At 41.4% G+C, this 19502-nt stretch overlaps 1 protein-coding gene and 1 long non-coding RNA gene across 2 annotated transcripts in view; one reads left to right on the forward strand and one right to left on the reverse strand.

Annotated features, from left to right (window-relative positions):
- Positions 1-19502, forward strand: part of LOC121675489 — a 35021-nt gene that overhangs the window by 10608 nt on the left and 4911 nt on the right. The window lies entirely within an intron of this gene.
- The window catches only part of NTF3 (neurotrophin 3), a 49388-nt gene continuing 30340 nt past the window's right edge, over positions 455-19502 (reverse strand). Inside the window, exon 2 of the mRNA XM_042051022.1 lies at positions 455-4172. Within this exon, the coding sequence (XP_041906956.1) occupies positions 3378-4172 (795 nt within the window). The 3' untranslated portion in view covers positions 455-3377. The remainder of the gene's footprint in view (positions 4173-19502) is intronic.

Consider the following 19502-nt stretch of genomic DNA (forward strand, 5'->3'; position numbering starts at 1 on the left):
GCAGCCGCACAAATCTCTTGGTAGCAGTAAACTCTCTGCACAGACTTCATTCCTGAACACATGTTCAAAGGTGATAAAATAAATGCAGATGGTTTCCCAAAACCTCGGTGGAGCATTTCTTGCTGTTACTAAATGGACTGGAAAAAACTAGGGGAGAAAAGCGGAGAAAATACAGTTTGACACAGACAGGCAATTTCAGAATAGCATTCAATCATTTGGGAGAAAATCTAAATAAAATGTGTGTTTATAATGATCTATTGGCAAAACAATATTGACAGAGCATCTGAGCTGCCTAATGGAAGTGATTTTTAGAATGCTTAAATTAAACTGGCGTTGAGACCTGAATATTTGCTTAATTATTTAACATGAACCAAATAGAAGTCAGATAGGAATTTTAAATCCATTGTGCCATGACCAAAGTTGACAATAAAACCATCCCCAGCTACAGTGAAAAGAAAATTAGACCTTAACAAATTTATTACAGGCTTTGTTTACAAACTTGTTACAAAATTACACAGCATCTTATGCGTACACAGGATTTACAGGAACGTGTTACTGATGTGTGGGATTGCTTTGCTCTCTGGTCGACATCTGCAGGTTTTTCTTTGCTTGGGGCCTGATCCAGCTTCCACTGGAGAAGGTGAGATTTTTTTTCCCATTGACTTTAGTGGAAGCTGGATCAGATCCAGGGGGTAACACTTCCGCTCATTGTTTTCCTGGGGTGGGAAAGAGGCAGCCGTTCTAATAACCGTACACACCATGCTCCGTTCTCATCTCATGTGTTTCAGATGACAGGCATATTTAGTCTGAGACATTTTTGCTGGCTGCTTGTAAAATACTTGTTAAAGTCAAGAGTCAAAGACCAGTTCCTGTTACTGGATTTACAGTGGAAAATGACAAATAGCTTTCTTTGAACCTTTAAAGAATGAACCTCCCTTGATTTTCAGTGAGCAGAAATAAAGGCATTAGAATCAACTCCAATGTTGTTAACATTGTTATAAAGCTACATTTTCTTCCCTGTGTTCAGTAGATTTTTTCTGGATTTACAGTGATGTAAACAAAAGTGACATCCACACTGCAGGAACAAGGTAGTTTCTGATTAATGGGATTCCACCAAGCTAAATTGGTCTTCTTACCTCCTCTTCTCACATGGAGATCGACCTATGTGGCACACTGAAAAAAGGAGATCTCTAAAGTTAGTGATCCATGACAATATCAGCTCTCAGTTGATCCCAGCATCTGCAAATGATCTTTATTTGGAAAGTCAGGGTGTAAAACCAAGCTTTTAATTTACAAAAAAAAAATCCAGCAGGACAGAACTCTGAAAAATATGCTTATTCCCCCAAGCCAAAAAGATTAGTTAAAACTTAAACTTTCCTACCAGGAAAAGAAGTAAAATCTCTGTGGGGTTGGGTTTTTTTTAAATGTTTGCCAAGAAATGAGAAATATTCTAATCAGATCTATCAGATACCGGGTTCCTTGTTACATTACATCCTCTCGTTTTAATGACTGCCTTGGTATTGAACCTCTGAAGTTGCTATTGCTCGAAGCAAAGTTAGGATTTAGTGCTGCGAGGTGATGATATTTCCTGTGAGGTAAATACCCTGGCCTCATGCTGAAAGTTGAGATGATTCTCAAAAGCTTTGCTTCTGGCCTCCTCTGAAGAAAATACCCACGAGCTCCAACCTGGCTTTCCAAGACACAGCTATTCCAGAGCTTGGCCTCAAGGCAAGCTGTCCCGCTCCCTGGTGATTTTATGCTGTGCAGCACTCTCTGTAAGGGATTAGGGGAGACCTCACAGCTTGCTGTCTTTCATGGACTGTTGCATGTTTGAAACTGGTTTTCCAGGAGTGAAAGCTCTACAAGCAAAGGTATCCTGCAACCTTGTGTTTGAGGCTCTGATCTCATTTTCATTCGTGATGCTGAACACGCTACGGCAGTGAAAGCTGTAGCTGTAAAACCCTCAGAAAATAACTGAGAGTAAAACTTTTCAAATAGCTGGTACTTTCCAGCCCTGGCTGTGGGTTGGGTCTCTCTGGACACAGATAGTCTGCAGCCCAATCTGAATTCTGTTCCTAGCCATGAACTCTCATTTACTTCATGGGAGTGGGATCCCATCCAGGGCATTGCACAGCTAATGTGTAATGGGCCATCTCTTCAAGTAGTGTCTTTATTCCTGTCCCCAGTGGAGCTACATGACAATCCAAAGAAGAGTTTGAGGTAAATACATGCTAGCACATTTGTCTGTCCTAAGCAACAACTCATCAGCTTAATTGAGGAACTTCAGGATAACTACTGACTTCATGGATTTTAGCCACCATTCATTTCATGTTCCTGTGAAAGGTACCAGATTTCTCGAGCAGTTCAACACATTTTTCCCCCTGGGAAAGATGGAGAATGGATTGCTGAGGAGAAGGAAGCCTTCATATGGGCATGTGGCTTTGATATCCACACCAGGATATCGTATCTTTCTTTACTACAATTTGAAAGCCAAGGGCTCTTTTAAGGTTAAGACACCACCAGCTTTGTTTCTAATTTAAAAACTCAGACAGAGAGGAATGATCCAACAATGCAAGCAGAAGATAATTGATTTGTGTGAGGAGGAAGAGGCTGATCACAACAAACCATCTTTTATGTATTATATTAATGATCATTTTAGATCAGTTCTTGGCTTCAGTAAATTTTGGCTACAAATATTTCAGATTTTTTTCATATTTTTTCAGTGATGCACTGGCAGCATTAGAAACAGTTGCAAAACAAATGTGCTTCCAAAACACAAAAGGATGATCCTGGATTACTAGCAGCCATTCTGAAATGCTAACAGAGGGAAAATGGTCATTTCACCGGCAGAGCTGGCATAATACACAGAAACTTTATTTTAGGGCTACCTGATGCCTGTAAATTTGACATCGTCTGCAGGCTACAACACGTATTTTGGTCCATTTTTCTTTTTGGTGGTGAGGAGTCAATGCTGTGGATCTAATTAAATATGAACATATAGAGCAGGGAATATAAATATGTACACAACTCTTGGCATTGAACTGATTTTTAACAAGTTTACTAAATGACAGTCACTGGTTTGACAATACTGAATGAAAAATACTGATTTTACACAGATTTTACAGGAAGGTTACGGTATGCTGCCGACAAGCAGTGTCACAAACATAGTCTTAAAAAAAAACCCCGGAGTTGGCCACAGCAGAGGCACACACCCTTTGCTCTTGTTTATTGAGAGAGAAAGCTTATATACTGTAGATTTGCTGAAGTTTAATAAATAAGGTCAACTTATAATATATATAAAACAATATAAACATTTATATGCTACATGCATATCATATAATTTAAAGTAATAATTTATATAGCAAAGAGATGCAGATCTATGTTCTTCCTATTTTCCTGGACAAGGCGCACACACAGGAGGTGTCTATCCTTATCCACCTCCAGCCCACCAGTTTGTTGTTTTCTGAAGTCAGTGCTCTGACATAAGTTTGGGATGTCTTGCATTGGGAGTTCCAGTGCTTGTCATCAATGCCACGGCAGCCGTTTTTTACAGGCTTGGCCTCTTTACACCTCGTTTCGTAAAAGTATTGCTTAACCGGAGAGTTGCCTGTTTTAATTTCTCCCAGAACAGTCACCTGGTGTCCCCTAATGTCGATGGCAGAGGATTTGTCCGTGACCCACAAACTTTCACTGTCACAAACGGAGTATTCCCCCCGGTGGCCCTTGTGCTCCGCGTACCTCTTCCGCCGGGAGGTTCTATTCACCACCACGGAATTCCCGATGTAATCCTCCATGAGGTACAGTGGCGGCGGCTCCAGCGGTGTGTTGTCACTCAGGAGGACTCGGGGCGAGTTGTAGCGTCTCTGCTGCCTTAAGAGATCTGTATCCACTGAGATAACTGGCTGGAAGTCTGATTTCACATTTTCCTCTCCGTCCATGTCTTGCTGAGTGTCTGTTTTCTGCACCGTGTTTTGATAGTTTTCCTTAATGTCTACCATCTGCTTAGAAAGCTTGTTTTTTAAAATGTCTGCCTGAATGAGTTTAATAATAAGAGAATTTATCGAATCTTCTGGCAAGCTCCTTTGATCCATGTTGGAAGACTGGATGCCACGAAGGTAAGCGAGAAATATCACATAAAACAAGATGGACATCACCTTGTTCACCTGTAAGATCTGCAAAGAAGAAGAAAGTCAACGTTAAAACAATCCAAGAGGGAGGTTTGCTAGAGGCTGTAAACATAAAAATTGGGATTCTTTTTAGTAACATCTGTGTCTTTAAAGATACATATATAGAGATATAGAAACACAGGCTGTGTGTTTCTTTGCAGATACTATTTGTTATACTTAATGAGTGCAACTCTCTTCTGAATTTTTTTTCAATATTTCACCTATATTTTAGGCCTTGCCTTTCCTCTTTCCATGCATAGTGGTATATATATCAGTTAAGCTATTTCTCTGCAGAGGTAGGTAGTTCTTGGTATAGTCTGGCCAGGGCTTGGCAGCAGAGAGAGGCCAAGTTACTTCCACAGAGTTCATTCCACAGAGAAGTTTAGTTTCAAAATTGCAGGATCATGCAGAGTAGAAAACTGTATCACGGTGTAAGATGAAAAAGTTCTGACGTTGCTAAATGTTGTCAGGTTTTGTGTGCTGAGATCTCTCAGATCCATCAAATTCTTATTTATCAAATGTCTTGTGTTTAATGTTACCATAAGAAGGAAATAAATCCAGTGTTTCAATAGTGCTTTTGTTCTCTTTCTCTCTCTGGTAAGGGAAAGAGCTCTGGAAGGAAAATGATGCAGTCAGGTCAGAGAGTGGTGATTAGGCCTCTATGATACATGTGGGGGAATGCAGATGGACCCCCAGACCATGTTGTAGGGGTTGTTTTCAGGATTGGGGACTGTTTTTTGTGTGGTTTTTAAAGAAGTTACTTCGTTACATTTATACAAGGTGAAACAAAACTGACACCAATTAGAAATATTCAAGGATAGATTGAGGACATCTCTCTCCTCACCACCCCCTAAAATGGAAAAACCTTGTTCAAAGATAGTATTTTGAAAACCATTCCTAAAAGTGTGCTGCTTCTTCGTACTTTGCCATGTACTGCTCTATGTGGACTCCTGTGGTCTCTTTCTAATTCTACCTCCTGTCCATCTTCTAGAAATCTTATTTGTCACTTCTTTTCAAGCCTTTCTGTCATTTTGTTTGTGTAGCTGAGAGCCATGAGCAACTGTCCAGGGAGGTGTTTCTTCTCCTTGTGTATTTGGACACCTATACGTTTGGTATTTGCATTTATATTTAAATGAAATCAACTATCAGTGTAAAACACTAAGTGATGAAAGCAGACCATTCACTTCAGAGCACACCTGTTTATAAACTTGCTGCACAAGTAGAGGATTGAGGGAGAAAATACAAAACTCATCTTAGAGCACCCTCATAGTCTGTGATAAACCCTGACTGTAGTACTGCCTCAAGTGACTCAGGGAAGCCTTGGATTTGATTTTCCTGCTCTGCAAACACATCCAGCACGTGTCAGAGACCTCTAGCACTCTGGGATAAAGGCACAGAGTCACAGACTGTGGGACAGATGGAGTTGGAAGGATCCTTAGGACATCATCTAGGCCAATCTCACTGCTCACAGCAGAATCAGCCAGCGCAGCTTGCAGAGCTCTGCCTACTCAGGTTTAGAATATCTCCATGGATGGAGACTCCACAACCCTCTAGACAACCTGTGCTGGTGTTTGACCACCTTTAAACTTAAAAAAGAATAAAAAATTCATGTACCAGCAGTATTTCCCAAACCTCAGTTTGTTCCCATTGCCTCTTGTCCTTTCATGGACAACTCTGAGTAGAGCCTGGCTCCATCTTTATTACTCCCTACTGTGAGGTATTTCTACACTTCAGTAAAATCCCCCTGGGACTTCTCTTCTGCAGCATGAACAGTCCCAGCTCTCTCAGCTTCTCCTCCTAGCACAGTTACCCCAATCCTTAATAATTTTCATGGATTCGCTCCTGTACTAAGGAGCCCAGAACTGGACACAGCACTCAAGATGTGCTTCACCAGTGCTGAGATGAGGGGAAGGATCCCCTCCTTCGACACTGTGAGTACTCTGTGTTTTTCCCAGGAGAAACAGTGGAAATATCAGACCTCCTGAACAGAAAATTTTCCACTTAAAAAAAAAATCACCATTTTCTGTTTAAGAAGGCAAAGGAAAAAAAGAAGAAAAAATCTTTTACCATACAACCTTCTATCCACTCTAAACAAAACTCCTTTTTGCAAGATTGAGTCCCCACTTCATAGTTTGGAACTGCAGCAAAATTAGAGCTACCCTCTGTGGATGTGTGAGCTGTCCTTTTATGGACAAGAAATGTGTTTTCTCCATTCTCAGTTTGTCACAGTATGAGTTCACCTAAATCTAGACTGTTGCTTGCAGCAATGTTTTGCTTTTGGGGGGGAAAAAAATCGAAGATGTTCAGTTACCATACAATTACTGTCATACCTAAATAAATACTAACTTAATGTAGATGGATCTCAGAGCCCAGACCCTTCTGGATAAAAAATTGCCGTGCAATTTTTCCTTCCCTCAGCATAGGATTTGCTTTTAAAAACAGTAAAAATATTATTAAACAGATGTCATTGAGCAGATTTCTCGCAGCACCCGGAATCCACACACGGGGTAACACACGAGCCCACAGGATGGTGAGCAAAGCTCTGACAAGGCTCAGCTCAAAAGCCAGAAGCATTATTCATGCCAACATGCAGCTGCATGCAATCACTGCTCTGCTCAGTCTCAAAACTAAGTGGCACTAGCAAAATACACAAGTTGGAGCAGGTGATGAGGTGGGAAAAGTAAGGCTGGAGTTCCTGCAGGCTCTAATGTCGTGCTGCATGCAAAAAGGAAGGGCTGGGGACCTGAGAGTTGGAGCAGCTAAAATGAGCTATTTTTCTTCTCTGTGGAGGAACCCCATTAATGGGAAAAATGATGAGAAGTATTTTCCTGAACTTCATGTGAAATGTCTTATGGATTTGGTGGGAAAGATGTTAACTTCGAATTTCAAGCTGTAGTTTGATTTATGCTTCACAAATTATTTGCTGCAAAAGTGAAAAGGTTTCAGAACAAATCTTTATATTTTTCTGGGTGCAAAACTTAGAGTGAAAACACAAAGGCTTGGTGAGATTACCGTTTTCAGGGAGTTCCTCCAACCTAGGAAGTTCGTAAGTGCTGTTCAGAAGTTCCAGTCCATGACCAAAAATTCTCAGGCTCTCCATAAAGTCCAGAACCTCAGAGTGTGTCTAAGGCACTATTCTAGGTAGGAGAAATGGATGTTTTTGGGAAACTGCAACTGGTTTATGGCCTTGGCTGAAATCTGGTTACAAGACACATTAAAAGTATATTTGTTTGCAGGTCTGGGGAGTATTGCATTTGATGAATGGCTCTTTGCCCAAAATGGAATGTTGTGCCTGTCTGAACTGCGAATAATTTGAAATTTATTTGGCGTGCGTGTTGTTAAATCCGTAAAAAGGAGAGGAACATGTAAAACATTAAAATGTTTATCTTTTCATATTTTCAAAGCAAATAATTCTGGTGTTTCTGGCCATGCCTCCAGGAGTTCCACAATGCAATTCACAAAGCAGAACAAGTGCTTACTTAACGCAGCCCAGTGAGTAAATTATCTATAGAGGGGACTTGGATTGGAGGAAAGATTTCAACACACGTGTCCTGTCTGAGGGAAGACTGACTCAAATTCCAGGTTCCTGGGGGCACAGGATTATGTGGATGTAAACAGAAACTACTTCAGCACAAGCAGCTCTGTTTTTGGCCTTTTGGAGAATGGTATAAAAATTCCCCCAAGAATTCAATCCATCACATGACTTTTTCCTTCTTTTTTTTTTTTTTTTTTTAATTTAGATGATTCATTTCAGGTAAAAAAATTTTGTCCAAACTAAAATTTTTCTTGGTTAGCTGATGTTAGCGAGATATTTTTGTTGTTCTTCATGGCTCTTCTTGGAATTTTCCACATGTAAATTCCTGACAAAAGTTCATTTTGGCTGTGTTTGTGGCTAGTTTGCACTAAGCAAGTTTGACTTGGGGATCATTGACATTTGTGGCACAGAGGGGAAAAGCACACAGCACAGAAAAGAAAAGCTCATGCATTGCAAAGCTGGTTGATCTCCCAGCTGTGGCTTAGATTTACTCTATTTTAATGGTTTGTATTCCTGCCTATCGCTGCAGTTTTAGCAGGGTATTAATGCTATCTGAGCTAGGTGGCTCAGGGAAGGTCTAAATTTAGGAGAAGTAAATAAGCTTACCTCTTCCTTCCTTTGATAAATTCAATCCCTAACAAACTCTGGCAAATCACTTTCTGCCCTTTTCAGACTCACCACTTTATGTAGTAGTGAAAATTTTTGTTTAATTTGTAGTGATTTAAAAATTATGTGTATTGCTTTATTTTGGTCAGTAGCTGAACATTCTACACAGGGAAGGAGCGAAACATCATTTAAAATATTCTGCAGAAAGCATGAAATCCTAGTACTGTGAGAGACTGCCCAAGTATTTACTTGTAAGCCATTGCTAAGAGGAACTGGAATAGAAGGAAGAGTGACTGCTGAGTTTTACATTCAGCATTGTAATACCCCACATGATTTATGTAAGTCAGCTTGAAGTGTTTGGCACTTTCTAAAAAATTTAGGAGCAGCTTCTGTTCTTCAGACCGAGCAGCTAATGATCCTTTGTGGTGGCTGACAGCTTTTCCAGGCTTTTACCAAAGAGGACAGTGTAATTATTGTCATTGTTTGCTGAGCACTGCTTTCACAACCTCCCAAGCCATGGATTGCCCCGTTGACTCCCTCTCCCTAATAATTATATTGGGAAGAAATGCAGCCCTCGTCCTCTGTGCTTTGGGGGACATGGGAAAGGTACAGAACAAGGAAAGCATTCTGAATGTTCAAAAATATGGGAACGTGAAATGACTGCATCTGAAAATTAGCACTGCATTTCAGAACAGTGATGGACTGTTTGTACAATATGGATTTATGAAGGTAGATTGCTGCAGAATGCTGAATGTGCCCGAAGACACTGTGACCCTCCTGAACACTTCCACTTCTCAGGATACGGAAATTTCAACACATACAAATCGAAGCTAAAGATTTCGCAAGAGATGGGTCCTCTTAAAAGCTGAAGAATTCAGAGACAAAATGAAGTGGGACCACGTGATGGCAGCCCTAAGTGTTAACCCTCCCTTCCTGAGGGCCAACCAAACTGGAACATGGAGTGAGGGGATTTGAAACTAATCCATTCCTCTGGCATACAGTCAGGGGAGCGCAGCCACACATCTGAGGGGGAGCCCACCGAAGTTTGTTCATCTCTGCAGCAGTTCAGAGGTGTATTAATCAATTTACTCAAGGCTATTTTCAAAAGAGAAGACACATCTGAGCCCCAGTAGCCTCCAGTGAACGGTATATGCCTAATTTCTTATGGAAATAGAGTTCAGCCCACAGAGTCACTGACATTTCCTTTTCCTCTTCAAATGACTGGCTGAGCAAAGCACAGCAGGACAACTGCTCACCTGAGCATGTAAAACTCCTCTGCACTTTGGACCAACCCACAACGCTGTGGGGGTGACCATGACCCTACTGTTTGTTGGGGGAAGTTTTCCCAACATATGAAACATCTTCCTGAAGGCCAGTTTTGTGATAACACATCTGCTGCAAGGAGCACGCTGTGGTCTGAACAGTCAGATGAGCTGTGTAGAGTCATCCAGGTGATTGCAATGGCAGGTGTGTGTCTACATTTGATCCTTGAACAGATATATCTGTATTTTTTTTGGAGATCAAGATGAGGCTGCTGTACACATACTTGCCTGACTCCAAGAGAAAGGTCAGGAGCAGTTCCTCTGTGCTTACCTCACTCTTTGGAACAGCAGCTGCTTCTCACACCTTGTGCACAGTTAATTCTGTCAGGTTTTGGCCCTACACCTCCCTCCCCCGCCACCAACACCAGGGCACTTGAGAGCTCCCCGGAGACATTTGGCACTCCCCAGCATCCTCTCACAATCCCACTGGGGAACTGGACTATTAATAATGTCCAGTACCATATCAGCGGTCCCAGCTACATCCCCAGGTCTAGAATCAGCTATAGGAGTAGGCAGGCTTTTCTCAGTCACAGCAAGGTCCTTTTCCGTTCCCATTCCTTCCCTCAGTGACATTTTTGTGACACAGTTACGTGTTTACACCTGTCTGTCTATGCCCTGATTGCCGTGGTATCATTTTGCATTAAGCTGTTGACTGATTAATCTGTGTATTGAGGCGGTCAGAACAAGGGGTTTGAAGGCTGGGATCCCAATTTCCCTGGTGTGTTGGAAGAGATTTGTCAAGTCAAAATGTCTGTTTGTTACTTTCTATATCTGCAGAGGAAGGAACTCTATGGAATAGTCACAGGGTTTTATTACTCTAGGTATATACCCTGACATCCTTTGGGTTCTTCTGCATGTAGCTGGCTGATTTTCCTCTACTGAGAGAACAAAGGCTGGGAGGTTTGGGCTTGTTCAGCCTGGAAAAGAAAAGGCTTTGGGGTGACCTCATTGTGGCCTTGCAGTGCCTGAAGGGAGCCCACAGGAAAGATGGAGAGAGACTCTTGACAAGGGCCTGAAGTGACAGGACAAGGGGCAGTGGCTTCACACTGACACAGAGCAGGTTTAGGTGGGATATTAGAGAGACATTCTTCCCTGTGAGGGTGGTGAGGCCCTGGCACAGGTTGTCCAGAGAAGCTGTGGCTGCCCCATCCGTGGCAGGGTTGAAGGATGGGGCTCTGGACAACCTGGTTTAGTGGAAGGTGTCCCTGCCCACAGCAGGGGTTGGGACTAGCGGATCTTTAATGTCTCTTCCAAGCCAGGGCACTCTGTGGTTCTCACATTACTGATATTAGAGCAATCCATAAGTATTTATCTTGGTTATTACTGACAAAGTAGGAGTACTGTCATTGTTCCCATTTTAAAAGACCTGAAATTGGAATACACAGAAATCAGTTGATATTTGCAAGGTCAGACAGGTTGGGGTTTTCATGTTGTACTGGCTGGATCAGGGAAGCCCACCTGCAATGCTGTTTGAAAGTTTGATCAATCAACGAAAAGCATGAAATTCAGGGAAATAAAGCCAATGCCATCCCAGGTGAGCAGTCAGCCCCATCTTAGTCACAACAAAGAGATAAATCTGTAGTGGGGTAAATAATTTCCACAAAAGCTGAAGTATTTCTTCATATTATTCACTGCTTAAGTCTGAAAACTGCCCAAAGTACAAAGAAATCTAAGGGTCATGTTCATAGCTGAATAAACAGCATGACTTGCCTGGACCTGTGCTAATTTTCCAAAAAGCAGAAGATTTGCCCAGATCTTTGTACTTGCATGTTTTTTCTTCAGAAGTAATTTGCAAACGGAAGAATAGAAAGCTCCAGAGGTAGTGGAGTGGTAGTGGATAATTTAAACTGATAAACTGTGTGTTAGCTAATCTTTTCATTACTGTTTGTTAATAGCAGTAGAGATAAGCAGCAAACAAATTAAGTTTGCAGCTGAATTTGGAGGGGATGCAAACAGCAGTAAACGAAGAGAAATACAGTCTATGCTGAAGAGATGGAAAAATAAAATATTGGCAGAAAATTACAAAATGGAAGCTGAAGTAGAAATTAAAAGCTCTTGTGCTGGGGGAATATTGGTATTGAGCTGTGATATACATAGAGGAAAAGAAACTTAGAAAGGAGCAGTACCTGATCAGACCCAGGAATGTTCTAGAACGTTGGAAAAGCACAGTATTAGATAAATGCAAATACCAGGGCATTTCATTGCAGAGTTGGAAGGGAATTGCTGCTTCTTGTAGCACAGAAGCAAAATTGGGAAAGCTGCTTGAAAGTTGGAAGGTATTGTCACACAAAAAGAAAATCAGGAAAGAGAAGCAAAAATGGCTGAAAGCGTTGTAAAACTGACCTTTGAGGAAATTGCCTTGAAGGTGCAAGCCTTTGCCTTGCGCTGGCAGAAAGGGCATGACAGAAAACTCAGGGCAAAGATCTGGAAAGTGTTGGGGAAAGGGAACATTTGCTTTAGGGTGGGGCAAAGGAGTGCAATCAGGAACACTGGGATTAAGCTGAGGAAAGGGAAGTTAGGCCAATCATCAAAAGCAGTTTTCAAGCTCTGCAAGATGTTTGTAACAAACCCAAAGCCACACCAAAGAGGCCTGGGTTTCGTGTTCCCTCGCAGCACTGAAACTCCATCTAAGTCTTCTCTTGAAACAGTTTGAAGATCCATTAACCTTTCAAGTCAACCTGGACTTAGTTTGGCTCAACCAGGGCTGATTAATTGTTTTGTATTAAAGTCAGGCAGTAGCTGCAGTTCGTCTTATTTTCGTCAGAGAGAGGCTTTGAGGGCTTAAGTTGTCCATAATTAAAGCTGAGAGCAGCCTTCCAGATGAAACTTCTTTCACCTCCCCACAATTCTGAAGGGTTCAAGCCTGGCCTTGTAACAGATTGTCCTGATTGTTCTATTTAAAAATGCCAGAGGAGGGTTTTGTTTAATTTGGTAGCAGGAGGAGAAGGGGAAGCACCTCTCAGATTATCAGAATTTTATCCCTCTCCTGTTAGGCTTTGAAAGAGCAGCCTCCCAGAGACCATGTGATGCTGGATGATCTGACATGTTTTTACATTTACATTGCCACTGGACAACTCAATATTTTAGGAAAAAAAAAATAGGAAAAAAAAATTTTAAACCACTATTTGTAAGTTTTTATGACATTAGGAAACTCGAAGGGAAAACTGTTTTCAGCTTTGAATTTCAATACATTATTTTGCAGGATTTTGCATTGAAAGCAAAAGACTTTTTTCTATTTTATTATGGTTTAGAAGCTCCAAACATCTTCTTCTGTCTTTTCTAATACCTTCCAATTTCTTTTTTCTTTTGTGAACTATGGAAAACAGTGAAATGAAGCAGAGAGAATAAAGCAAGGGCTGCAAATTCAAAAGTGTTAGTCTCATTATGAAAAATCTTGTATTCCTAAGCCTAATTTATGGATACAGACAGGACTTGCACCCACAAGGAAAGAGAAATTTGGGCAATATATGGACTGCTAGTTAGAAATGAAATGAGCTTTTGTTTGTGTAGAATTAAAATAGATCCTAAAGTTAACCTGAGATATTTCTGTCATTAAAATAAAATAAAAAGGTATTTATTTGTTTTTCTGAGAGCTCTGCTGTGACCCTTGAACACAGATGTTTGCACTGAGCATACAGAATCACTGAATCACAAAATCATTAAGGTTGGAAAAGACCTTTAAGAGCATCGGGTCCAACTTGTGACTGACAACCACTTTGTCACCCAGCCCAGAGCACTGAGTGCCACATGCCATCATTCCTTGGACACTTCCAGAGGTGGGGACTCCAAACCTCCCTGGGCAGCCCCTTCCCATGTTGAGATTGTTTAGAAGGAGCAGCATTGCTGCTCTGGAGTTTGTCCCAAGCACTGAGCCTTGCCAGGGAAGACCAGCTTCATTTCACCCAAAACTGCACCTGTGTTTGCTTTTCCAAAGCCCACGACTCCAGGTTTCCCTGAATCCATGCAGAAATCCATCCATGACCACTCTGTGACTCAAAGGCTGCTCTCTGAATTGCCTCTCCCTATTCCTCAAAAGTTCACAACCCCCCCAGATTAAAAAGTCTTGTTAGGCTTGCAGGTGCAACTTATCTGATGCGGTGTTCTTTAAAAAAGGATCCCAGACCTGATCCAAATATTTTAAAATCAGCATTAATTGGACAAAGCTTTTGCACAGTAAGGGAGGCAGGGAATGACAACGTGACTAAATACAGCTGTTTGATCTTTATTTTAACATACACACAGGATGCAACTGAATTGTTTCCATCAGGATGGTAGTGAGACATTAGCACTGCTGTGTATAATTAAGGTCTTTTCCATGCCCTTTGCACAGGTGCAGTAGCTTGCTCACAACCAGCTTAAGGTGATGTTTTTAAATTCATTCTCAGAGGAAAAGGAGTCTTGTATTTCTGATAAAACACAAGTGTTTTGGTGGGGGGAAAGGTTAGAAGTTTGCTTCTTTGCAAAAGGTGTCAGACTTTAAAAAGAGCTTTGTACTGGAAGAGCTTGTCTGTTCCGACCAGTTAAATAAGCTGATTACTAGGAGAAATCACCTCTACCTACAACTTCTCTCAGTGAAATCATGAGGGCTCTTCTAGAACTGCTCCCAGGTGCACAGTGAGACCTTCAGGTCCTTCTTATGGAGAAGAGCTCACAAATACAATGTGTGCCCATGACAGGCTTGTGTTTTTTCCCATTGCATCTGAATCTTTCAAAAAACCATTGCTCATTTAGAGAACAAAAGTCATCCTGCTAATTGGCATTAGTTTACAGCAAATTGTTTACACGTAGGCCTGTCCTGAGGGTAAGGACTGTTCTGGCAAATCCAGCTCCTCTGCATTTTTTTCCTGGTAAAAATCTGCCTGAAGAGGAACTTTTCTTGGGAGTCCCCCAGTTCACAGATGTGCATGTGGATAAAATTTCCAGCATGCAGTTATTCTCGAGACATGTTCCAGTTTTAACTCTCAGTTCACACTTTGCCATGAGTTTGACTATATTTGGGGATTAATGCTCCAGGGTAGCGAGAGTATTGTGGTCCCAGTCTAGCAGAATATCTGATTTTTGAGTCTGTGAGTTGCCCTGCTGCAGTGCAGACTGTTCACACATTCAGCTCAGGGTTGAATTAGCTCTGCTAATTTGCATCCAGAGTGTCTGATCATTTGGAAATTACAGTCTCTAGAAGCCTTTCCAAAGTCAAAACAGGATTTCTGCGTTCTCCCATTGTACTAATGCAAGCTCTGCACCTCTGCCAGGTCCAAAATCCATCCGAAAATGGCCTTGGTTTTTGGAAACCATGGTGGTTTTTCTTATCTTTCAATCCAGATGCCATATTGCTGTTGATACACAATGCCTTCCCTGCTCCCCCTTGCCAACAATCCTTGAAAGGGGAGTTTTAGAGCTGGGAGTACTTTAACACGTGTTGTCTCTCACCAAGCATATGATCTCCAGATATTTGACAGAAAAGCAAAGTCTTAAACTGGGCATGTGAGGAAAGCAAATGAGATGTACCGCAGCTGGCCTTACCTCTCATACAGTCAGTAACTTGTATGGCTTTTTAGAAAATCCTTTCTTACTGAAGAAATTCTGGTTATGAGAAAGATTATATTCTAGAAGGGCAGGATTGAAGTAATTCTCAGGGTATGAGAAGTAGGAATGGAAAGAGTAATTTTTTAGCAGACTTCTGGTTGCCCCTTTTTCAGATGTACACTTTATACATATCACAAAAGAGTCCTACTCTCATCTAACCACCCCAAAATTCACAGAATCACAGAGTCATGGAACTGTTTGGGTTGGAAGGGAGCTCAAGGATCATTTAGTTCCAACCCCTCTGCGAACAGAGGGTAAGAGAGGGATGCTGTTTTACAGTTTGGAAAGTGAAACCCAGGTAGGTTGTGTGACTTTTCCTAAGTTATGCAAGCCAAAGCTCACATGGGAAGAAAATGGGAGAATGGGCCTTCAGTTCTTTCTCTCATGAGGTCTGGACTGGTCTAGGTTAGTTTTACACCAGGGATTAGCTTCTTCCTTCAGCTTTTTCCCTGGGCTCTGCTGGCCTTAACCAAAGCTGGCCAAAATCAGAAGTAGTTCCATGCCATATTGCTTCCTACTGAGGTGGTAGAAAAGGGAAACAGTCCTTACTCAAGTGAAGTCAGAAGTAACTGTGAAGCAAGCAGAGGGAGGAAAAAGGATGTGGAAAGCATTGCCAAAGGTGTCTGTGGCTGGCTCATGCGCAACATCTCAGGTGCCTTGAGGAATTAAGAATAACTTGGAGTGAGCTTTAAAAAAGGATCAGGCCAATGTAAATCGGCTGTAACAGTTCAGTAGTTTTCCCCAGGAACCAACAAAACAACCAAGGGAAGGATTTTTAATTCTGCACATAGGAAAAGCCTGGTCCTAGACTTCAATTTGCACAGTAGAAATCCCTGATTAAAAAGGAGCCAAACACTGTTGTGCTTCAGGAAGTAGGAGAATTAGGGATGCTTACTTTGGACGGTGGTGTAACTTTACAGCCTATACGAGGGGAGATGCACAGCTGCATCTCCCCAGGAGCGGGGAACTGAATATATTGTGAGTCAGTCACAGTTCCTCCCTATCTTCCCTCCACCACCACTTGCACTCCCTTTGCTCTGCTACAAAAGTCAATTACTTCATCCTCATTTTTTTCTTCCCCCTTTTTTGTATTTTTTTTTTTTCTTCATGGAGCAGTTTACTCTCCCATGCTCCCAGCCAGCTCTTTTGGCGAGCGAGGAAGCAGAGTGGGGTGAAGCTTGGGCTCTCTGCACTTCTGTCATCTCAGCATCCCCTCTCCACCCACTTCCTCTCAGCAGGGAGTATTGGGTGAGCAGTCCCTGCTCCTCTGGCTGCAGGAAGAGTTGCTCTGAGCAAGCTGAGCTTGAACAGCCATGGGAGAAAAGCTGGGGAAGAGGGGGGGGACAATCCTCCCTTCCTTTTACATTCCTGACTAGGTACCAACACTGTCAATGTGTGGTGAGTAGCAAGTGCATCCTGTGCAAATTCTGAGGTAAAGGCATGTGTTCAAACGAGGTAGGACATTACCAGTGCTGGAAAACTGGGGAGCATATTCCCTGAAACCTGTGAAGGACCTTCCTAACCTGCTCGCAGTCTGTTACCAGAAAATATGGAAAGGAGCCCATTGCAAAAACAAAACAAAGCAATCACATCCTTAGGAACTTTGGGGAGGCAAACATATGGGGGAGCTCTTTATGAAAGGTGAGAGGTCAGTCAATATCTTGGGATAACTGCATGTAAAGGGGATGAAAACTTCTCAGGCCTTTTTGACAGTGGGAACACAAAGAGCTTTGCTGAGCTACATGAAGGAGCAAAGGGCTTTTTTGATGGAAGGCAGCTTTTCCTGTGGCTGGAACTGATGGGAAGCATGCACATATTCAGGAGATATCTCCTGTGCCCTCCCAGGAAAAGACAAAACCCCCCACAAGCCTCTTTTCTGTGCTGTGCTCCCATCATCTCACCCTAAACCAACATCTCTGGGCTGAGATCACCCCAAACCTCAGAAATTTCTTCCTTGACACTGTCATGAAGGCCTTGTCATCATTTATATGCGGGTACAGTTTGGGATGTCAAACCTTCAGTATAGCTTTGATTGAGCTATAGGTGAGAGGAAAGCAGAAGAGAACCTGGCAGGTCAAGCCTGGGGGATTCAGACTGTCTGGACCATGGAACTCAAGGGCATGTGCAGAGGTTGGGTTTACAAGCAAAATACTTTGCTAGAGTCATCCAGCAAAGATAAGACACATATTTTTAGACTGTTAGAAATTAGGGAAAATTGCAAAGGACATTTATTCCCATTTTAAATTATTAAATGGTATTATGCTTGGAGAGAGTTGTGTATATGCAGCTCTTAAAAATTAATACTTGAAGCCAAATTCTGCTTTTGGTCACGCAGAAAGCAGGCGACTGCAGACTGAGTTGCATAAAACTGAGGTCATAATCTGGCATAAAGTTTGAGCTGGCTTGGTTTTGTCTTCAGCTAGTGTCGGTACTGGTAAGCTGTTATGAGGAAATCCAATAGGGAATGGGTCAGGTGTTAATGCTCACAATCAGCATGATTCCAAATAAACTGGAGGAATTTAAGAAACAATGCTGTGTCTTCTGCTTAAAAGTTGCTTGTATAGACTTAAAATAATTCTATAGACTTAAAATAACTCAACTCTGTAGACTTGTGTGGTGCTACTTCGGCTTTACCTGGATGGAGAAAGTGGGACTGTTTTTGGAAGATCTTTCCGGGGCAGATCTCTAACAATATTGAAAAAAGGAATATACAAATATCTGAACAACAAGCTGGTAAAACAAAATTATCTTCCTGTCCTGTTGTCTGTGCTCTATCACCAAGCTGAAGCTAAGATCAGCATTTCTTCAAATTCTTTCCTTTTCCTTAAATTTGGGAATAATATTGAGCCAAATAAATGAAGCTGGTTGTTCTGGTTTACAGCTATGTGGAGGACAAAAAATAGCATTACTGTGAGAAAGGAGACTAGTTTGTCTACATTCTAACAGAAGAAATGCCTTTAATGGAGGTATCACTCCACAAAAATGTATTGTAACTTTATTGCTTTCCTCCTAACCTGCAACTTTTGGTGAAAAAGAGAGTTTTATGCATGGTATAAAGACAATGAATGATCTCTCAATTTTCTTTAATTTGTTTCTAACTGAAGAGAAATTTTCATGCTACAGTAAGGTCTCAGGTTCAAGATTTGAAATTGAAGTTCTGGATTAATGTTCAGTATTTTCCTTCAGGAGACAGAATCTGAGATACCTAGCAGGGAGGCTGAGGAACAGCTTGTTCAAGGACTGTTCTGTACTGAAAAGTCTTCACTTATAAAGCTCCTTGTGAAAGCAGAAGACAATACAAAAAAATGAAGGTTTTTAAACCATTACAATTGAACCTAGAGAACATAGCCCTTAAAATGTTATTAGCTCTTGTCCTTTGTGTTCTTGGAAGGCAAAATTGCAGCCCAATGAGAAATAGAACAAACTAAACCCCACAGACGCTATCATTAGGAAGGTGGAAAGAAGAATAAATAATGCTTATCATCATTTCCCTTCGGAACACAGGCAGTGGTTGACTCCCCTAAATAAATACACAAATAAATAGGAATTTCATTCCTTTTGAAGCTTCCATGGTTGTAAATTTCCTTATGGAGTGCCCTGTCATTTTCTTTCCTGAAACCATTCATGCTCCCTGCTTTAGTTGTAACATGTTCCATATGTCACATTGCCTTCGTACGAAACAGTTTAGACTCAACTCTCCTTTCATCCCCCTGACCTAATTTTAAGGTCTTACTGCTGTGGAGGACTAATCTGGAGTGGTTTGAGCAGACCCTCCTATTTTATAAATGCCATTTAACACACCACAACTTTTTTCCCCCTTTTCCATAACAATAAGCCCCACCAAGTTGTTCTTTGTTAAGTGTTGCTCTTATAAATGCCCTTAAATTCTACCTCTAATTGAACAGTGCTCGCTGACTCAGTTCATTATTGTACTACTTGCTTTCATTCAAGTGAATTTTTAAAGTAATGCAACACAGAAGCTTAATTATCTTCTTGTTTTCCTGGTTGGTATTCTCTGGGGTAGATGCCAAGGAGGATTTTTTTTGCTAGGTTTTTTTTTATGCTTTGCATACAACATAAATTTTTTCCTGCTCAAACACTTCTTTTGATCTTATTTCTTGGAATAAATTGCATTTAGCATCTTCACAAGATTTTTTTTTTTCTTTATGCCTCCCCATCAGTCTTCTATGTATGAAATGTATGTGCTTAAATACGGTCCAGATTGTTCAGTTCTCTAATTCAAAAATTCTCACTCTTGGTGTTCCCTGTGCCTCACCTCTTTCTCTAACA

Source organism: Corvus kubaryi, unplaced genomic scaffold (genome assembly GCF_017639235.1).
Source record: "Corvus kubaryi isolate FWS band 111438036 unplaced genomic scaffold, C.kubaryi_AGA036_p1.0 74, whole genome shotgun sequence".
Taxonomy (NCBI): domain Eukaryota; kingdom Metazoa; phylum Chordata; class Aves; order Passeriformes; family Corvidae; genus Corvus; species Corvus kubaryi.